This window comes from Equus przewalskii, chromosome 20, assembly GCF_037783145.1.
Source record: "Equus przewalskii isolate Varuska chromosome 20, EquPr2, whole genome shotgun sequence".
In the NCBI taxonomy this organism is placed as follows: Eukaryota; Metazoa; Chordata; class Mammalia; order Perissodactyla; family Equidae; genus Equus; species Equus przewalskii.
In genome coordinates, this window is record NC_091850.1 from 10,661,032 (window position 1) to 10,678,696 (window position 17,665).

The following is a 17,665-nucleotide window of genomic DNA, read 5'->3' on the forward strand; positions in this document are numbered from 1 at the left end:
TAACTTAGGCAGTATAACTATTATCAAATTTAAGAATGCGTAATCCTGCATTAAGAAATTCAGCTGTACATTAGAAATCAATCTACACAAAAATACAATTAACATTCAAATTATCTTTAAAAATTAACACAGTAAAATTTGACTGACAGCTCATTTTTTCCCTTGGTTTATAATTTATGCAGGGACACTATTAAGCTTTTGAGAGAACAAAAGCCTAAAGAGTGAGCTACCCTCCAACAACTTGAAACAAGATCAGGAACCTCCTTCCCTACAGGAGATCTCTTGCTGTTACTTCCTTAGATCACCACCTCCTCAATCCTTGATGCCTTACAGTGTGATCCTGCCCCAACCAACTAAATAATCTACTGTCTCTGAAGATTCCACTGCCTTCTGTCTCTTACAGCAGCGGACTTCTGACAACATGCTCTTCTCCAGGATTCACGGGCACACTTCTCTTCACACTTCTGAGACAGCTTCTTACCTCACTTTTTTGCAAGCCCTTCACCTCTTCATATCCCTAAAGGTGGGAAGTCTTAGGTTCTGTCTTTAAACATCTTTTCCTCTCCCAAGGTTCCTTACATATACACTCCGAAAGTATACCTCTATCTCCAACCACTACTAGTAACTGCTTTCCCTGTCATGAAGACTCTAGAGTTCAGGATCAACTTTGATCACTTTTCCTCACCCAGCGCAATCAGCTGTCAAGAGTCAATCAAAAATTAGCTACTGAGTGTGCCAAGAATCGGGAATAATGTGTGAACAAAACAGATGTGATCAAGCCTGCTCCCTGGAATGTACAGTATAAAAGAAAGTCAGAAATGATAAATCATTGTTAATAGTTAAATAATTACTTGTATACCAAGTGTGATGATAAAGTGCTAAAAATTTCACTTCATCCCTCTTAAATCCATCATCTTCTTTCCATTCCCACTGCCACCATTCTGAGGCTAATATGCTAACCTCTTCTCCCACTACTTCTCACATGCTCCAGATAGACCACTTCCCCAAGCAATATACTTGCCTGCCTGCTATTTTGCTTAGGCTACTCGTATGTTGACAATAGTAAAATCTAACGCTCACATTCGAGGCCTGTCTCAAGGCCTTCTTTTGTGAATTGCTCATTCTTGTTCTCTATCCTGAAGGCCACTCCTTCAGAAAAGAACACATTCTATTCTGTCTTCCTCAAATTCATATCTACTATATGATCTAGAAAACAGTGCACTGCACATAGCGGACATTCCAACTATTTCAACTGAACATTCATTAATAGATGAATCAAAGTATCACTAAGTATTCCTCACCTTGAAGTGTCTGCATCATTTCTAGAAGTACAGGAGTAAGAGTCTGGTTATATTCATGGAATATATCTATAAATAGTACTTCAGTGCAAGGCTGGAGGGAAAAAAACACAAATTTCTGATGAAAATAATGGTATACTGTACTGATTAACTCTACAATAAAGAAAAAAAATATTCATTCTTAAAACCCTAAAACTCTGAAAATGTTTCTAATTCTTGATTTTTTAAAAAAGTAGATTACTAGTTTTTGTAAACACAGTGGGAAATAATCAAATTATAATAATTTAATTCATAACATCTAGAAAGTTTATTTCTCCATTCCAATTATTTGGTATTATGCATTTAAAAATGCAAAACTAAAGAGAGAAAATGATTTACATTTTTAATTAATAATTCTTTAAATTAAAAAAGCAATCTGTAGCCACATTCATTTATAGATTGAGTATATACATGATTGGCTGTCCAGGAATTAATATGTTAAAAAGTATATATCTTCTTAGCAATGACATAAAAAGTAACAACAGCAACTCATAAATTCAATTCACCACACAGAGTAGTATTTCTTTTAGTAGACACAAATAGTAACAGAAATCACAGTGTTAGCTACAGAAAAAGGATGATTCATTCTGGTTCGTAAAGGTACTGAATCACCAGATGTTTCATTATATAAAGGAATTATAATTAAATTTTGAAAGTGTTCTGCTTCCTGTTTAAAAAGGAATCTTACAGGTATACATACTCAAATATGTAATAATGAAATACATCATCTCAGATATTTACTTCAAAATAATCCAAGTTGGGGGGGAGGTGCTAATATGAAATAAGATTAGCCATGAGTTGATAACTGATAAACTAGGTTTTAGATACAGACTCATGATATTATTCTATTTTTTAATATATTTGAAATTTTCTATATGAGAAAGTTTTAAAAATTAAAGCAGTGAATTTTTAAAAAAAATTTTAAAGCAATTTTTCTGATTTACAATCTCATTTTCTATGTAAACTTATGAAACTAAAAACACTAAGATACATGTTTAGAAAAATAATGGCAAATTATGTAAACACAAGTCTTCACAAAAAGAACTGTTCAAAGACCACATCTGATCAATCTCCCTCAAATGTTGGTCATATCAATAAACACGTTTAAAAAGCATTCTATAACTAAAAAGCTATGGGCTGATCTCTGAGAATCACAGTAGGTAGGAAGAGAAATAATGTATCAAAAGATGCTTTATAATCACAGAAATAGGATGGAAAACACCAAAAAGAGGTAGCTTTCACTTTCAAGAACATTTTCTATTTGTGCAATTACAATTATTTCCCAATCAACTGTACTGCAAAATGAATAAAAATTCAGTTTGCAAACCCCAAAAAACATTTTTCAGATTAAATTTCATAATTTAAGTACTTTCCTCTCAAATGTCAATTCTTGCAATTATAGATAGTTTTCTATCTGTGTAACAATGTTTGGAATCTTCAATAGAGTACCATTCTCTACTATGAGTTACAGAAGCATTAAGCTTCTCCCTACCAATTTTTCTCTCAATTAATACTTACCCTCAAACTGTATTTCCAAGAATCTCCTCCTGTTTCTTCCACTGCTGCAATTAAAAATATGACAAATGATGCTTTCCAGAAATGCAATAATGATGTTTCCAAAATCTTAGTTTGGAAAACAAATATTTTAAGTAATATCTGTATAATATTTCTGTGAATTTGTTAAACATAACACTGAAAGCAAATCCTCCAGAACAGAAGGCCTTACACACACTTCTTTACTATAAGCCATAGATCACATGTGTTATCTATAGATCACATGTGTGGATATCACAGTCACCTATCAAGTGCTTATATCCATAATCATCCCCACTTTCATTACTAATTCTGTATAGAGGAAAGCTCACCGCACCTGTCACTTCCAGGGTATCTGATATTATGACACACTATAGCTACAATCCTGAGAACCATTTTATTTCAATACAATAATGTTTTACAAGTTAAAATGAATAATCGCACTTTCCATACATTTCCTATATTTAAAGTAAAATACTTTAGAGACTTAAAAATCTAAGGATTCAGTGTTTCATGCTGTATTATTACATATACTGCATAAAAAAAGCAATATGAAACAAGATTTTTAGCTAAGAGAAAAAGCAAAAACAAAAGAGACACGTTGTATAGTGTAGTATTTTCTAAATGAACTAAAATTATTTTTAAATGACAAAAAGAAGAGGAAAATAAGTCTTCCAAAATGTTTAAGGTGTTCTTAAAACATTTCCTAATAAATATATATATATATATATACATATGTGTATAACCACACAAGGGCACCCAGCCAAAGGGACGAGTGGAGGCTAAAATATACCTACGTCTGACCACAGCAAAAGTGATTCACACACAGGAACTATCTTCACATACAAGCACTTTATTAGACACATAATGCCTTGATTTACTGTACCAAGGCCCTGGAGAGATTTATCCTATGTACTACTAAAATTCAAAAAGATAAAAAGATCTCCTGTAAAAACATTTTAACCATCAAAAAATTAATTTAAATTAAAATTTAAATAGATAACCCATTCAGTAATTCAGAAATTTTCATCTCCAAATTTCTTTCTGAAGTAAAAATTTCTACAAATAAAAAATAATATGGTCAACAAAAAAAAAATCAAACAATCTGATCAAAAACTGGGCAGGGAATATGAACAGACATTTCTCCAAAGAAGATATAAGGATGGCCAACAGACACATGAAAAGATGCTCACCATCACTGATCATCAGGGAACTGCAAATCAAAACTACACTAAGATATCACCTTACACACGTCAGAATGGCTATAATCGCCAAGACAAAAAATAACAAATGTTGGAGAGGTTGTGGAGAAAAAGGAACCCTCATACACTGCTGGTGGGAATGCAAACTGGTGCAGCCACTATGCACCAGCCACTATGGAAAACAGAAATACCATATGATCCAGCCATCCCACTAGTGGGTATCTATCCAAAGAACTTGAAACCAGCAATTCAAAGAGACTTATGCACCCCTATGTTCACTGCAGCATTACTCACAATAGCCAAGATGTGGAAGCAACCTAGGTGCCCATCAACTGATGATGGGATAAAGAAGAAATGGTATATATACACAATGGAATACCACTCAGCCAAAAAAAGGGATAAAATCATCCCATTCACGACAATATGGATGGACCTTGAGGGTATTATATCAAGCGAAATAAGCCAGATGGAGAAAGACCAACTCTTTATGACTCCACTCATACGTGGAAGATAAACACATGGACAAAAACAACAGATTAGTGTTACCAGGGGGAAGGGAGGTGGGGAGTGGGTACAAAGGGTGAAAGGGCACACCTATAATATGACTGACAAATAATAACGTACAACTGAAAGTTCACAGTGTTGTAAACTATCATAACCTCAATAAAAAAACTACTGAAAAAAATAATATGGAATGAATCACATAGTAGAAACAGATCTGACAATGGAAACAAACAATTAATTTTATATTTGTTTTAAACTACATGATACAGTCATAAGAACATCTAAAAATTAACAAAATCTCTCTCCAGAGAAAATTAGATATATTTGAACAAGTTACTCATTTTCTCCTTCTCGGTTTGATCTAACGGCTAACAAAGAGAGGAGGATAAGTTAATTTTTAGAAATCAAAATTCTCAGATCAAAACTGCTATATTAAAATACAAAGTTATTATACTTATCATTCAAATAGATTATATCCATTTATGGAAGGGGGAGAAAAACATGCAAAAACTGAAAATCGATTCTTACTAAAGCCTTCTGGGTCTTCTTCCCACATTGTCAGTTCTTCTTCAGTTAAGAGAAAATAATGAGAGACTAATCTTCTACATATTTCTGTCAAAGTGGGATATGTAAAGAATGCCATCTTAATCTTATGAGCTTCAAGAGTTTCAGGACTGCTATCTAAAAAAATAAAATTTCCAAATTAATTGTGCAGACAAACATTCTACCCAAGTTGGATTATGTAACTTAAATAAATTAAAAATACCACATCTTGAGAGAAAAGGTATAGTCGTGAACAAATTTTCATTTTCATTATGGACCAATCTCAACGAGACGCTTTTCTTATTTCATACCACACACACATCAGTCTTGCTTCTGTCTTACACTATAGCTTGTACATTACCATACTATATTATCACACCATACTGAAAGGACTGACTGACATCTCTCTCTCTCTCCTATAAGACTTCCTCATTTATCTCAGTACACATGCCCATTAATGAATCCCAAATAATATAGCAAACAATTTAACCTGCCTAGAAGCATCCTCGCTTTATATAAAGTCAGAGAAAACTTTTAACTATTCAAATAAATACAGCCTAGAACATGAGCTGAAGTGGTTGCTGTAGTACTTGATTCTTAACATCCCTAGGCTTCAACCGATCTTCTACTGTCCTACAAAAGACAATCTACCAAATGCATTGTATGGTTTTTAAAAGCTAGCATTCGCATATTAAAGACCCTTATCTTTATCTTTATTTTATGTCCCAGAAATATTTTACTTTTCAGACTTAAATAATTTCAAAAAAAATCACATACAAATAGCAATTACTTCAGTCAGATTAAAATAAGGAAACGAAAGAAATAAAACTACCAGTAAAGCATTACCTTCAAAATTTTTGGATGGCTTGTAAGCATAATTTTTGACAATCATCTTAATAAGATTCATGCATTGGACAATGAATCGTTCAAATGTAATGCCTTCACCAACTTCTGTAAATACATAGCTTACAGAAAATTCCAGTGATCTCTGAATTAGAGGAGTAAACGAAAAGGGATGCTGATCCAAGAAGTCCAAAAGCTATAAAGAAAAAAATTAAGAATTACTTCTCCAAATTCATCTAAGAATATAATCATCCATAAGTACCTCAAGTTATAACTTGCTAATAAACGTTTACTAAGTTTTAAACTTTGGTGGAAAGTCTGTGAATATACAGTTTCACATGTAATATACATGTTATATACTTCTTGGGGTACATCATATAGTGTGGATTATATCAGATTATATCTCATAACAAGAACTTTCTATTATATTTGCAGTACAGGGTCCAAAATAGACCCACTTCATAATTAATTTGGTAACAATGGGTAAATATGACACAAAAAGTATAAGTATACAAAAGATAGGCCTTTAAAAGGTAATAAAGGCAAAGAATCAAAAAAAATTATCCTGCTTTTCCTGCATGAACTGTATTTCGATGTATCAAATAGTTGATGAGACAGATCTGTTCTTTACAGAGGAATTCCAGCTAATAAATGCAAAAGGAATAACAGAATTAGAATGCTATCATTTTGTAACTCCTATGCAAACAAGGGATCTAGGTCATAATCATCAATGGCTTCTAAAATCAACAGGGTAAAGGCTCTTGAGAAACTTTATAATGGACAGCTCACTTATCAATTTTAGACAACCAGACATTGTGTATCTCCTGATGTGATACAATACGAAATACAGGGCACCACCTGTAAAGCATTCTGGTCATCCTCACCCTCCTCCACGAACAAAAAAGCCTGAAGGTGATCAAGCCTCTATACCTAACTACAAATTTATAAGAACTATGGGAGGAGGAGTATGGAGACAAAGGAACATGTTAAATAATACATCGGGATGCAAGCAGCCAAATCCAAAACATGGAAAATTCTACAGAAAATGATATGTCACCTCAACAAATAAATAGCAAGGGGAAAAAAACATGGACTGACACTATTGAATCCTGATTCAAACAAACCAACTATAAAAAATTTATGAGAAATCTGAAAACTGACTAAAAAGTCATTCCTACTTTTTAAATGTGATATGGTCTTATGTGTTTGGGTTTTTTTAATCCTTTATCACTTAAAGACACATATTGAAATATTTACAGATAATACTATATGATATCTGGGATTTGCTTTAAAACCAACAGCAAGGAGGGAAAGAAGAAGAAACAGAGAGACAAAACAGAATTGACCATAACCATCTGTTGATAATTGCTGAGGATGAGTGATGACCTCATAGGCACTCAAAGTTATTCAATTCTATCTGGAGGCAGTTTGAAATGTCCAGATTTTAAAAGCTTTAATAAAGTCATAGAGATCATAAATATGAATTTCATAAATGAAATTATGAACACTGCAGAGCCCCACTAACGAACCATATCATCTTATTTTACTTTGCTTTGTATTTTTTGTTTTTAAGTTAAATGATATGAGTCAATTTTATACCAGATCTTGGAAGATTAGGTGAGCTTTTGCTGTTGAGGCTATTTGGAATGTGAGAGTTGGAAATAAAGACAACTGAAACCAAAGGTTACTGCTACCTGACCACGAAAATAAGAACAGCTCACTTCTACTCCCCTTTTCCCCTCCCAAGGAACATATAACCTCAATCCTGTTAATTAACCTTCAATGAAACAGGGAAAATAGGCTACAGATTTAGATATTGCCACCTGTCTTAAACTACCTGTTTTGGTGCAACACAGTTTTCAAACTAGGTCTTCCTGAATGCTATACTCAAATTCTTTACACTTCTCCCAACCTTCCAAGCTCAAAATTTCACAAAAACTGGGGCCAGCCCAGTGGCACAGCAGTTAAGTTCGCATATTCCACTTTGAGGGCCCAGGGTTCACTGGTCCGGATCCCAGATGCAGACCTACACACCGCTGTCGAACCATGCTGTGACACATGTCCCACATATAACATAGAGGAAAATGGGCATGGATGTTAGCTCAGGTCCAGTCTTCCTCAGCAAAAAGAGGAGCACTGGTGGCAGATGTTAGCCCAGGGCTAATCTTCCTCAGATTAGAAAAGAAAAAAATTCATAAAAACTACTATTTTTACAAAGCTTAATTTTATCAGAAATTTACACACATTGCCTAGCATAGTGCACCCATATAATTCCAGTCAAAAGATACTGATGATGATAATCTGTCATTCTGAATATACTGACTTCCTGACAATGCACTGCCTGCTACATGTGATCTACTGCCTGCTGAGCTGCACTGCTATCTTCTTTTTCCAATGGCTCTGAGAATATTGAGCTTTAGGGGAAACAACTTCTCATTTATTAGGATTGATTTTTTTACATCAATACTATGATATACGGTATATAAATTTAACTATTATATGCATTCTAAAGCCTTCAAGACACAAAAGTTTCTTTTAGCATTCCTATAAGCAGTTAGAAAATAAGTCACTTTACACTAAAGTAAAAATGTCTGCTTAGAAAAATATCACTTTCCTTACTAAACTTGAGTATGTGCATATTATTTGAGAAAAGATACTTAAGATAAAAAGAAAACTTACCACTTTGGTAAAAAGAATGATGGTCTTTTCCAGTCTATCTCTACATACATTATTTGTACCTACACTTCTACCTGTTAAAAATACATTTCAAATATTAGTACAAGTTTATAATATTCTATAAATTCATAACCAAGACAATGACAAAACTTTTTACAAAAATATTGTCAGATATACTTTTTCATATTTTGCATTATGAACTCATTAGTGTGTACTCCCAACTCTAAACAAATAAACCATAAAAATAAAGTTTTTAAAAAGCAATATCAAGATTTGGACTTAGATACAGTGATCCTCAGTGCTATATTTCACAAAATTCATCCTAAAATGCCAAATGGGCCCATTTTAAAGTAAAATGATACAAAGTTTATCCAATCATAAATCATGTTTAGAAATCTAAATTAGTCATAGTTGAAATACTTTTCAAGCAACATAAGTAAAAACAGAGCATTCAAAGACTAATGTACCCATTATTTTTCCTACAACTTTTGACAATTTTCTTCTGATAATTTCTCCGGCATAATTAACGAATTTTTGTACATTCAAATAATGTCCATCTGTCCATCAACTACTCTGCTCTCTAATCATACTCATATTCTGTCTCATCATTTATCTCATTCTCCTCTCCTGGAAGGACTTTTATTCTTCTTTCTGCTTCTTCCATGGGGATGACCAGGAAAAATGACCATTTTTAGAAAAATAAACTACATTAGATGAGCTATCTTATTCATTTTTGCATGCACAGTACCCAGAACAATGCACAGCAATAGACTCAACAATGCTTTTACTAACCTGAAAATGAATGACATAAAACAATCAGCAACTCCCTAAAAGTGAATACACTAAAATATCTTTTCAGGATAGTAAGTCCCCAAATACACACACACGTATACAAAAACACACATATACAGGATATACATATGTCTATGTGCACATGTATGCACGTGTATGTGTATATCCTATACATGTGTGTGTACCTTGAGCAAAGGTACTTACAATCATAGGGAAGACAAAAGAATAACAAACCAACCACCAATATAATACAATACAAATATACATACTAAATTCCTTGTATGGGGTAATGTATTAGAAAGGGTCCTAGAGGTAAACCATTGAAGGTTAAGGAACAAGGGATTTACAAAATGAAAGTACCATTTATGGAAGTTTATAGTATTATATAGATACATAAAATGTACTAAAGAAACACAATCTCTAAGAAGTCTAAACAGCATTGGACACTGGGTCTACACTTAATGAATATTTGTTAAACATATGACGGTTGTGGATATCTACATGGAAAAGAGTAGTAGCAACAGAAATACAGAGGAAGGAATGGACACAAAATAGATATTTTTAGAAAAAAGGTTTCCTCAATACTCAGGACAAGACAGTTATATGAAGACAAAGTTGAGCTTCCAATTTAACTTCAGAGAACTAATTATCAAAATATAAGATTTTACAGCCTCTCTCCAGATTTGCAAGTGTAGAGCAGAAGCTATTAATGAGTAAGAATTGTATAGTAAAAACTACTGTCATGGAAGTACTTACTACATTCCAGAAATTGTTTCAGACGGTCAAATATTCCATGTAAAAAACCCTAGGAAAGAATTTTTTTTTAAGTGTCTCGATTTATTCTGATATAAACATTCACCTTATACTTTTCCCGGATACTAAAACATGACTATCACATCATTTAAAAAAGTCAAAATTAGATAAAGTAAAAGAAATTCATTATTTTAAACAAGTCTTCTACAAGAAAATAACTATAGTATTTCATCTCTTCAGTTACCTAAATCACTTTGCAATAAATAAATAATTTATTAAGTATTCTATTTCACTAAATACTCTCTATTCCTCTATTTTTCTTCACAGCCCTTATAACCCCCTGACACACTGTCTATTCTCTGTCTCCTCCTACTAGAATACAAGTTCCTTGAGAGCAGAACTTTGCTTTGTTTATTGCTCTATCCCAGAATCCAGGAATGGTATTTGGCAATAATAAGTATTCAATATATGAATAAATGGTACCAATTATTTAAAACAGAGGTTCTTAATCTCAAGTATTAAACACACAAGCCTTCAGATATCAGAGAAGACAAACATTACCATTTACCATACCAGCTCAATGAACTCTTATTTTTTAATATATATTTTAAAACATGTTATGAAAACTTTACAGAAATAAATATAAAGGGATAATGAGAAACAACTTTATTAAAATTCTTAAGAATTTAAACATTGCAGACCTCTTCATATCAACAAATTTTGGTGTACAACCACCATAAAAGATGTCACATGTCCTTTTAGCAAATAGAATGATTCAGGTCTTTCTCACAATGAAAACCTTCCTGAGGAATAACTAACTAGAATAGAATGCTATACTTCCTTGTGTCCTTAAAAATATATTGTTCACTCATCAATTCTTGAGTTTGAGACACTTCCACTAGGGTATCATCATCTAAAGAGTCAGAGGCTGAGATTTTACTTAGATAATTTCACCACCATCAATAGGGTCTAGAGTTCTGCTCTCAGTCTCTGAGAGCATTCATCTTCTGATTCATCTAAAAATTATGAAACATCTTCCTCTGTCAATTTTCTTCTCTCTGCCATTTCGGGAAGAATTCTCAACTGAATTCTGAATTCTCAACTGAATTCTGAATTCTCAACTGTGTTAAACAAAAGCTAAAAACAGAGTAAAAAGTTAGTATTTCCAGTCTTCTTTTATACCTTCTCGAAAGATGATACAATATAGTGGGCACAGTAGGCAACACAGTAAGAAAACTGCAGGATGACAATTAATGTCGCTATTGCTTCATCCTTCTGGCAATTCCATCATTCTTCTATTTTCATTCTACTTCAGTCTTTTTAAGCACAGTTGAGAATAACTGATAAGTGACAATAAGGAACAATAAAATAATTCCTAGGATGATGAAACAGCAAAATGTTTCAATGTAGGAAGGATAAGATCACTGAGATTCCATATGTGTCTTAAATTTATACAAGGGTCCCATGGTCCCATATGGTAGTAGCTATAAGATAGAAGGAATCTTATTCTACTTTCTTTTAAATAAAATTAGTGTTATCAGTCAGGGTTCTCCAAAGAAAGTAGAAAATTATACAGGCCATCAATTTTAGTAAGCTCTACAAGAGAATCAGGGATTTCTAGAATTGTGGACAGCTGACATCTGTAGTCTAAATAAAGTAAGTAACTTGACTTATGTTACATAATAATAGAACTCATATTAAAATAATATTAAACGGTAATTTACAGAGCACTTTAGTTGCTGAACTCATTACAAAAATTATCTCCCTTAATGCTCACAATATCCAATGAGGTACTATTATTTCATCTCCATAATACAAAAAAGGAAAGTGAGTATTAGGGAAGATAAGTAAATAAGCCCAAGGACATGCTGTCAGGAAAAGGCCCAGTCAAGATTCAAATCTACTTTACCTGTCTCCAGAAACCAAAATCTCACCACTACTATACAGTACTTCTCAAGTATCTTTTAAGTTCCATGTTATTTTTAAGATCTTTACGTTATTTGAAAGGCTGTCCTTAATGTGTTAAAACTATACTCTCTTTCCAACTAGTCAATATACCTTAAATGCTACAATATAGCATTTATAATTTAGTAAAGGTTGACGTATAGTCTCTGTAGACAGAAGACTTTCAAGGGAAGCCAAAGGCTCACAAAATACTGACAGTATCCATTGAGAACCACTATTTCAGTTTATAGGAATGTGATTCAAATCAATCCATTTTTGCCGGACAAAAATTGACGAACATAATATTTTAGCTAATATAATTTTATGATACAATAATACTGTAAATGAATGTAAGTGAGGCCATCTTGTCACACTAAATGACCTTTTCCTAGTTAAAATCCTTCTAGGATATACTCATTATAAATTACTACATGCTTTCATGATTTTATGGCCCTGATCTTGTGCACATACCCTTGCTGAGGTACTCTGATAGTCTTGTTCTTAACAAATTTTCCCAAGGAACAAGAAGGCCTCCAGGAAGGAGAAATACCTGGAGGATATTCATCACCACTGACAGAAGAAAAGAACAATAAAGGACCCTGGAGTCTGTCCTGCCTGAAGGCCAACATTTCTAAAACCCCTCCTTACTGCCCATTTTCCCTATACAATTGCCTCAAGATTCTGCAATTAAGATGGTTTTCTTTGAGACGTTAGTCTGCCATCTTCCGATTATGCCGGGTAATCGAATAAAAGCTTCCTCTCTCGAGCTCTACCTCATCGTGATTAACTGGCTCAGACTGCAGCAAGCAGAGTAAGCCCATTGCTCAGTGACAGTACTACAAATAAACATTAGTACTGAGCTTTTTGAGATGACGTTTCTACCATATCATATACTCATTCATTTAAAAATAACTATTGAGCATTTACTATATGGTAAAGACTGTTTCAAGCTCTGGGGTGAACAGTGAATGAAACAAAGTCTCTGCCTTCGTGGAAAACTTAGATTCATAGTGAGGGAATTGAGGGGGAGCTGTCAAACTGGTTTCTAGAAAATGTTTTTTGGCACTATGGCAATAGATATAAATATAAATACTTAAAATGCATCGGTATTTAAAACTGTGGTTGGTTCTGGATATAACTTCTGGCAATTTGGTAATACGCATCAATACTATAAATGTGTACAAACTTTAACCCAACATCTCCATTTCCAGGAATTTATCCTAAAGAGATCATTAGAAAAGCACACAATGACATATGTACTCAGATGCTCATTCCACAATCATTTATCAACAATTAAAAACTGGAAGCAATCTATATGTCCATCAGTAGCTATCTGGGCAAGTACAGTATAGAAACTCCATATTTTATCATTTTTTAAAAAATCAGTCCACCGACAGTAATCATGTGGATTTACCAATCATTAAAATCATGACAGATAACCATATTACTTACGTGAGAAAAACATCCACAAAATACTGAGTTTAATAAGAAGTAAAAAAACAGCATGTAGGTCCCATTTATAAAAAAATTGAGGAAGAGAGAAAGAATATTTGAAAGAAAATGCATAAGACGTCTTACGGGATACTTACAAATTTTAGCACTATCTCTGATAGTAACTTTTAAAAATGATTTTTTATTTCCTATTTCCTTTTCTGTGTTTTTTAACTTAAAAAAATATGTAACTTTTTTAAACAAAATAGCAATTACATTATAATGATATATATTAGCAGTTTTTAAATTCTTTTAACAACAGAACCAGCCCATCATTTCAATCAAAATCTTACTGATATACAAAATATACTAAAGATTTAAAAAAAAAAAAAAAAGAGTGGCTCTGGTCCAATCTAGTAGGGTAGACCCAAAGATCCAACTACATGTACTTTTCCCGCAGTTTTTGTGCAACCCCCAAGACAATCCACAGAAAGTAATATTTTAGCTGACCTAAACTCACTGTGAAAATTAATACAGATCTGAGTAAGTATAATACAACTCCATTTTGTTTAGGGATAAAATACATGCAGCTTCATATTTTGGCACATAGAAAAAGTAGATGACACTATACTAACAATGAATATACATCACAACTTGGGCTTATCAATGGGCTTTTCCCCTCTTGTATATTATTTTTTTTTGGATTACAAAGACCATGTATAAATGTTATGATTAGAGGGAAAAACAATTCATTTTAAATATATAAAAACAGACAAAGGAAAATATCAAGGATATAAATAGCTATCTACAATGCATCTGGTAATGTTTTAACGGCACTCAAATTCACAGGAGTTCACTTCAACTCAAACTAACACTCTCAATGGACCATGGCATCTTCAGAACCATCCTAGGCCTTCTTCCTCTCCTTCACATAACAGCTGCTTTGATGTCGTGAACTCAGACCACAAGTTTAAAAGTACAGTATAACATAACACAGAATGGTAAAAAACCAGACAGTCACTTAATAAAAAACTTAAATGAATGCCAAGTAAAAAGAATAAGCGTTAGGGGCTGGCCCAGTGGGATAGTGGTTAAGTTCACGTACTCTGCTTCGGCGGCCTGGGGTTCATGGGTTCAGATCTCAGGCTCAGACCTACACACCGCTCATCAAACCATGCTGCAGCACCCCACATACAAAAAAATAGAGGAAAGATTGGCATAGAGGTTAGCTCAGTGACAATCTTCCTCAAGCAAAAATAGGAAGATTGGTTAGCTCAGGGCCAATCTTCCTCACCAGAAAAAAAAAGAATAAGCTTTAAAACATTCAGGAAAATACCAAGCACCTCCCCAAAGTCACAAAGAATCAATTACGTCTTTCACTTACCATCACCTCCATATTCTTATGAGGTTCCACAAATCCATTAACTGTTAACTTACGCAGCACTAAAAAGTAAAAGCAAGTTTTACTTAATCTTTTTTTTCATATTTTATCCTATCAAAATCATAATCATAATAAAGACTCAGAATCAGAAGTTTCAACAAGCTTGGAGGTTAATCTAGCTTAATCTTTTCATTTAATGGATAAAGAAAGGTAACCCCTGGTCATCGATTGGTTACTAAGTGGCAAAGATGAAACTAAAGCCAAGTTCTTGTGACTCAAAAGCAGTGATCTTCTCACCTATGATCATAACTACTCATGTTTCTAAAACTACATTAGAAAATTTATTTTAATTTATATAAGTGTTAGTACTTCTCACCTGCGATAACCCCTACAGGTTGCAAATGAGGAAGTTATCTCTATTCCATAAACTTTAAACTATGCTTCAACAGTGACCAAAAAGCTTCATTCAGTTATAGGCTATATTAATGAAAATATAGTATCTCCTAAAAGGGATACAAAAATTAAATTCTATTTCCAAATCTGGAATAGACTATAGAGCTCAATTATAAGCATCACATTTTATGAGTAAACTGATATACACAGGCAGAGAAGCATGATAAGAGTTGAAGTCAGATCTAGATTTAAATTCTAGCTCCAATATCTACAACTGTATTATTTTGGGCAACTTTTCTAGATCTCACATTCCTCACCTGTAAAATGTAGTTGATAAGTCCTACTTCAAAGAGTTATTAAAGGATTCAATAATATAATATATGTAGAATAGCACAATTCAGTAACAATGAGAATGATGGCAGCATAAGAGACTACAAAATTTAAAGTCACCTCACCTTAACAACTTTATAGACAACATTGCTATCTATATAACTAAAGAGCTAGTGTTCATGAGGTACAGACTAAAGGCAGTATATTAAAATTAGGTTTAGAATGCAACCGTCTACAAGTCCTTCAGTTTCATATCATCAATTATATACAACCCAGAAGTTAGCACATCATAACAGGAGAAAATAGGGTTCAAACCGAGTCACTTGTTCTGGATTCTCTTTCCTGCCACAGGACCTGGGTCCCCACTACCTGGGAGGGTATTTTTTTCTCCCTTCATCACATGGTTAACTTCCACTTATCCTGTATGATTTTGGTTCAAACATCACTTTCTCAGGGAAGTCTTTTCTGACTATATTATCAGTTATCATAACATCATAAGGCCCCCCAACACTGATGTGATTTTACATGTATTTGTGTGATCAGTTTATTATTTCTGTCTCCCCAGTGCTAAGCACCCACCTATAAATTTGTTTAATGCAATAATGAATGCATGCATGTCTAAATGATACTAAATACACGTGGGTATAAACTCAGAGACTACATGTAACAAAACCTCTAGTCCTAAGTACTTCTTACATCACAACAGGACAGTAATTTAAGGCTGAACAGAACAAGTATTCTAAAGGAAAATGCTATGGGATTTTTCTAGGTCAAGATGCCTTAGAAATGCTAATGTGTATCTCAGCCCTTGAGATGAGGAGGTATTGAAAAGCTTAAAGCAGGTTAATATAGAGTAGAGCTGCATCCTTTCTGTCAAGAGATAGGTTTTGAAATCAGTAAGGCAAGAAAACTACAATCAAAAGAACTTGTGAAAATTCCTTAATCATTAAATACAGTACTTACAAACAGTTTTGTGTATATAACCTTATATCATTTTCTCTAATTCTTTCTGAGTAAACGTTTCTCTCTAAAGCCTTTTAATTTCCTCAAGGACGCTGATAAAACCTCTATACTCACTTGTATAACCACCTAGATGCCGGATTTTACTTGTCAATAGTCCATTAAAATCATTCACACTTTTGTCCACAAGGTTCACCAAAATGTGCTGACAGTTTGGGGTTTGTGCATCCACTGTCTGGTTAATATAAATGATGCATTAGAGTAGTGCTGAGAGTGTATGATGGCATCCTAAGGTACCAGGGTTAGTATGATAAAAGGACGTATGAATAAAACATAAGGATGCAAAACGAGCTGGAGTAAGAGAACTAAAGGCTGCCTGAGATCAAACTAAGAAACACAAACTAAAAGAGCCTTAGCAGCCAGAAAAGAAGGAGAGAGACTAGAAGACAAAGAGAATGAGTCCAGGGAGTGTTTCCATCAGAAAGGAAAGGAACCTTGGAATATATTCATCAAGATAAATAACTCAGCTTGGGGAAGATGAAACAGAGATGCATGCTAAGGAAACGCCCACAAGCCAAGCGCAGGAAAATACAGACTAAGACAGCACCTCATCAAGCACCTTCTAAAGTCCAAGTGAGCCTGAGGTACAAACAAGAAAGATGGACCCTGAGTTCTCAGGGGGCAAAGAGCTGGGAGATAAGAGTTCAACTAAGCCTTGGGGCCAGAAGTTTAGGAAAGTTAGCATGGCAATAAGGGCAGGAGCCCAGAATGAGAAATGCAAAAAAGCAGCAAAAAAAAGTACAAGTATTTGAAAGGAATGTACTCAGAGCCATGACACCCCAGTAATGCGAATATAACAGAAAACCACTGCACACTTTCATAAATTAGACACAGGAGAGGAAAAGCTATTCTCACAAAAGGAAAATAAACTACAAATAAGCCCTTATCTCTGAAGGAGAGATTAACCCCTTATTCTCCTAGGGCAACTGGGAATGGAAAATCCATCCAGAGAAACTATTTGGTGACTGTTCTGAGGTACGTAA

The 17,665-nt window shown here is 33.7% G+C and overlaps 1 protein-coding gene across 2 annotated transcripts in view; it reads right to left on the minus strand.

Annotated features, from left to right (window-relative positions):
* IPO11 (importin 11) overlaps positions 1-17,665 on the minus strand; it is a 230,444-nt gene that overhangs the window by 168,376 nt on the left and 44,403 nt on the right. For both annotated transcript variants that reach the window (XM_008527674.2, XM_008527675.2), the window contains exons 7-13: positions 14,943-15,001; positions 10,187-10,235; positions 8,642-8,712; positions 5,966-6,158; positions 5,105-5,257; positions 2,856-2,899; positions 1,302-1,392 (exon numbers count right to left, since the gene is read on the minus strand). In XM_008527674.2, coding sequence (XP_008525896.1) covers positions 1,302-1,392; positions 2,856-2,899; positions 5,105-5,257; positions 5,966-6,158; positions 8,642-8,712; positions 10,187-10,235; positions 14,943-15,001 — 660 coding nt within the window. The remainder of the gene's footprint in view (positions 1-1,301; positions 1,393-2,855; positions 2,900-5,104; positions 5,258-5,965; positions 6,159-8,641; positions 8,713-10,186; positions 10,236-14,942; positions 15,002-17,665) is intronic.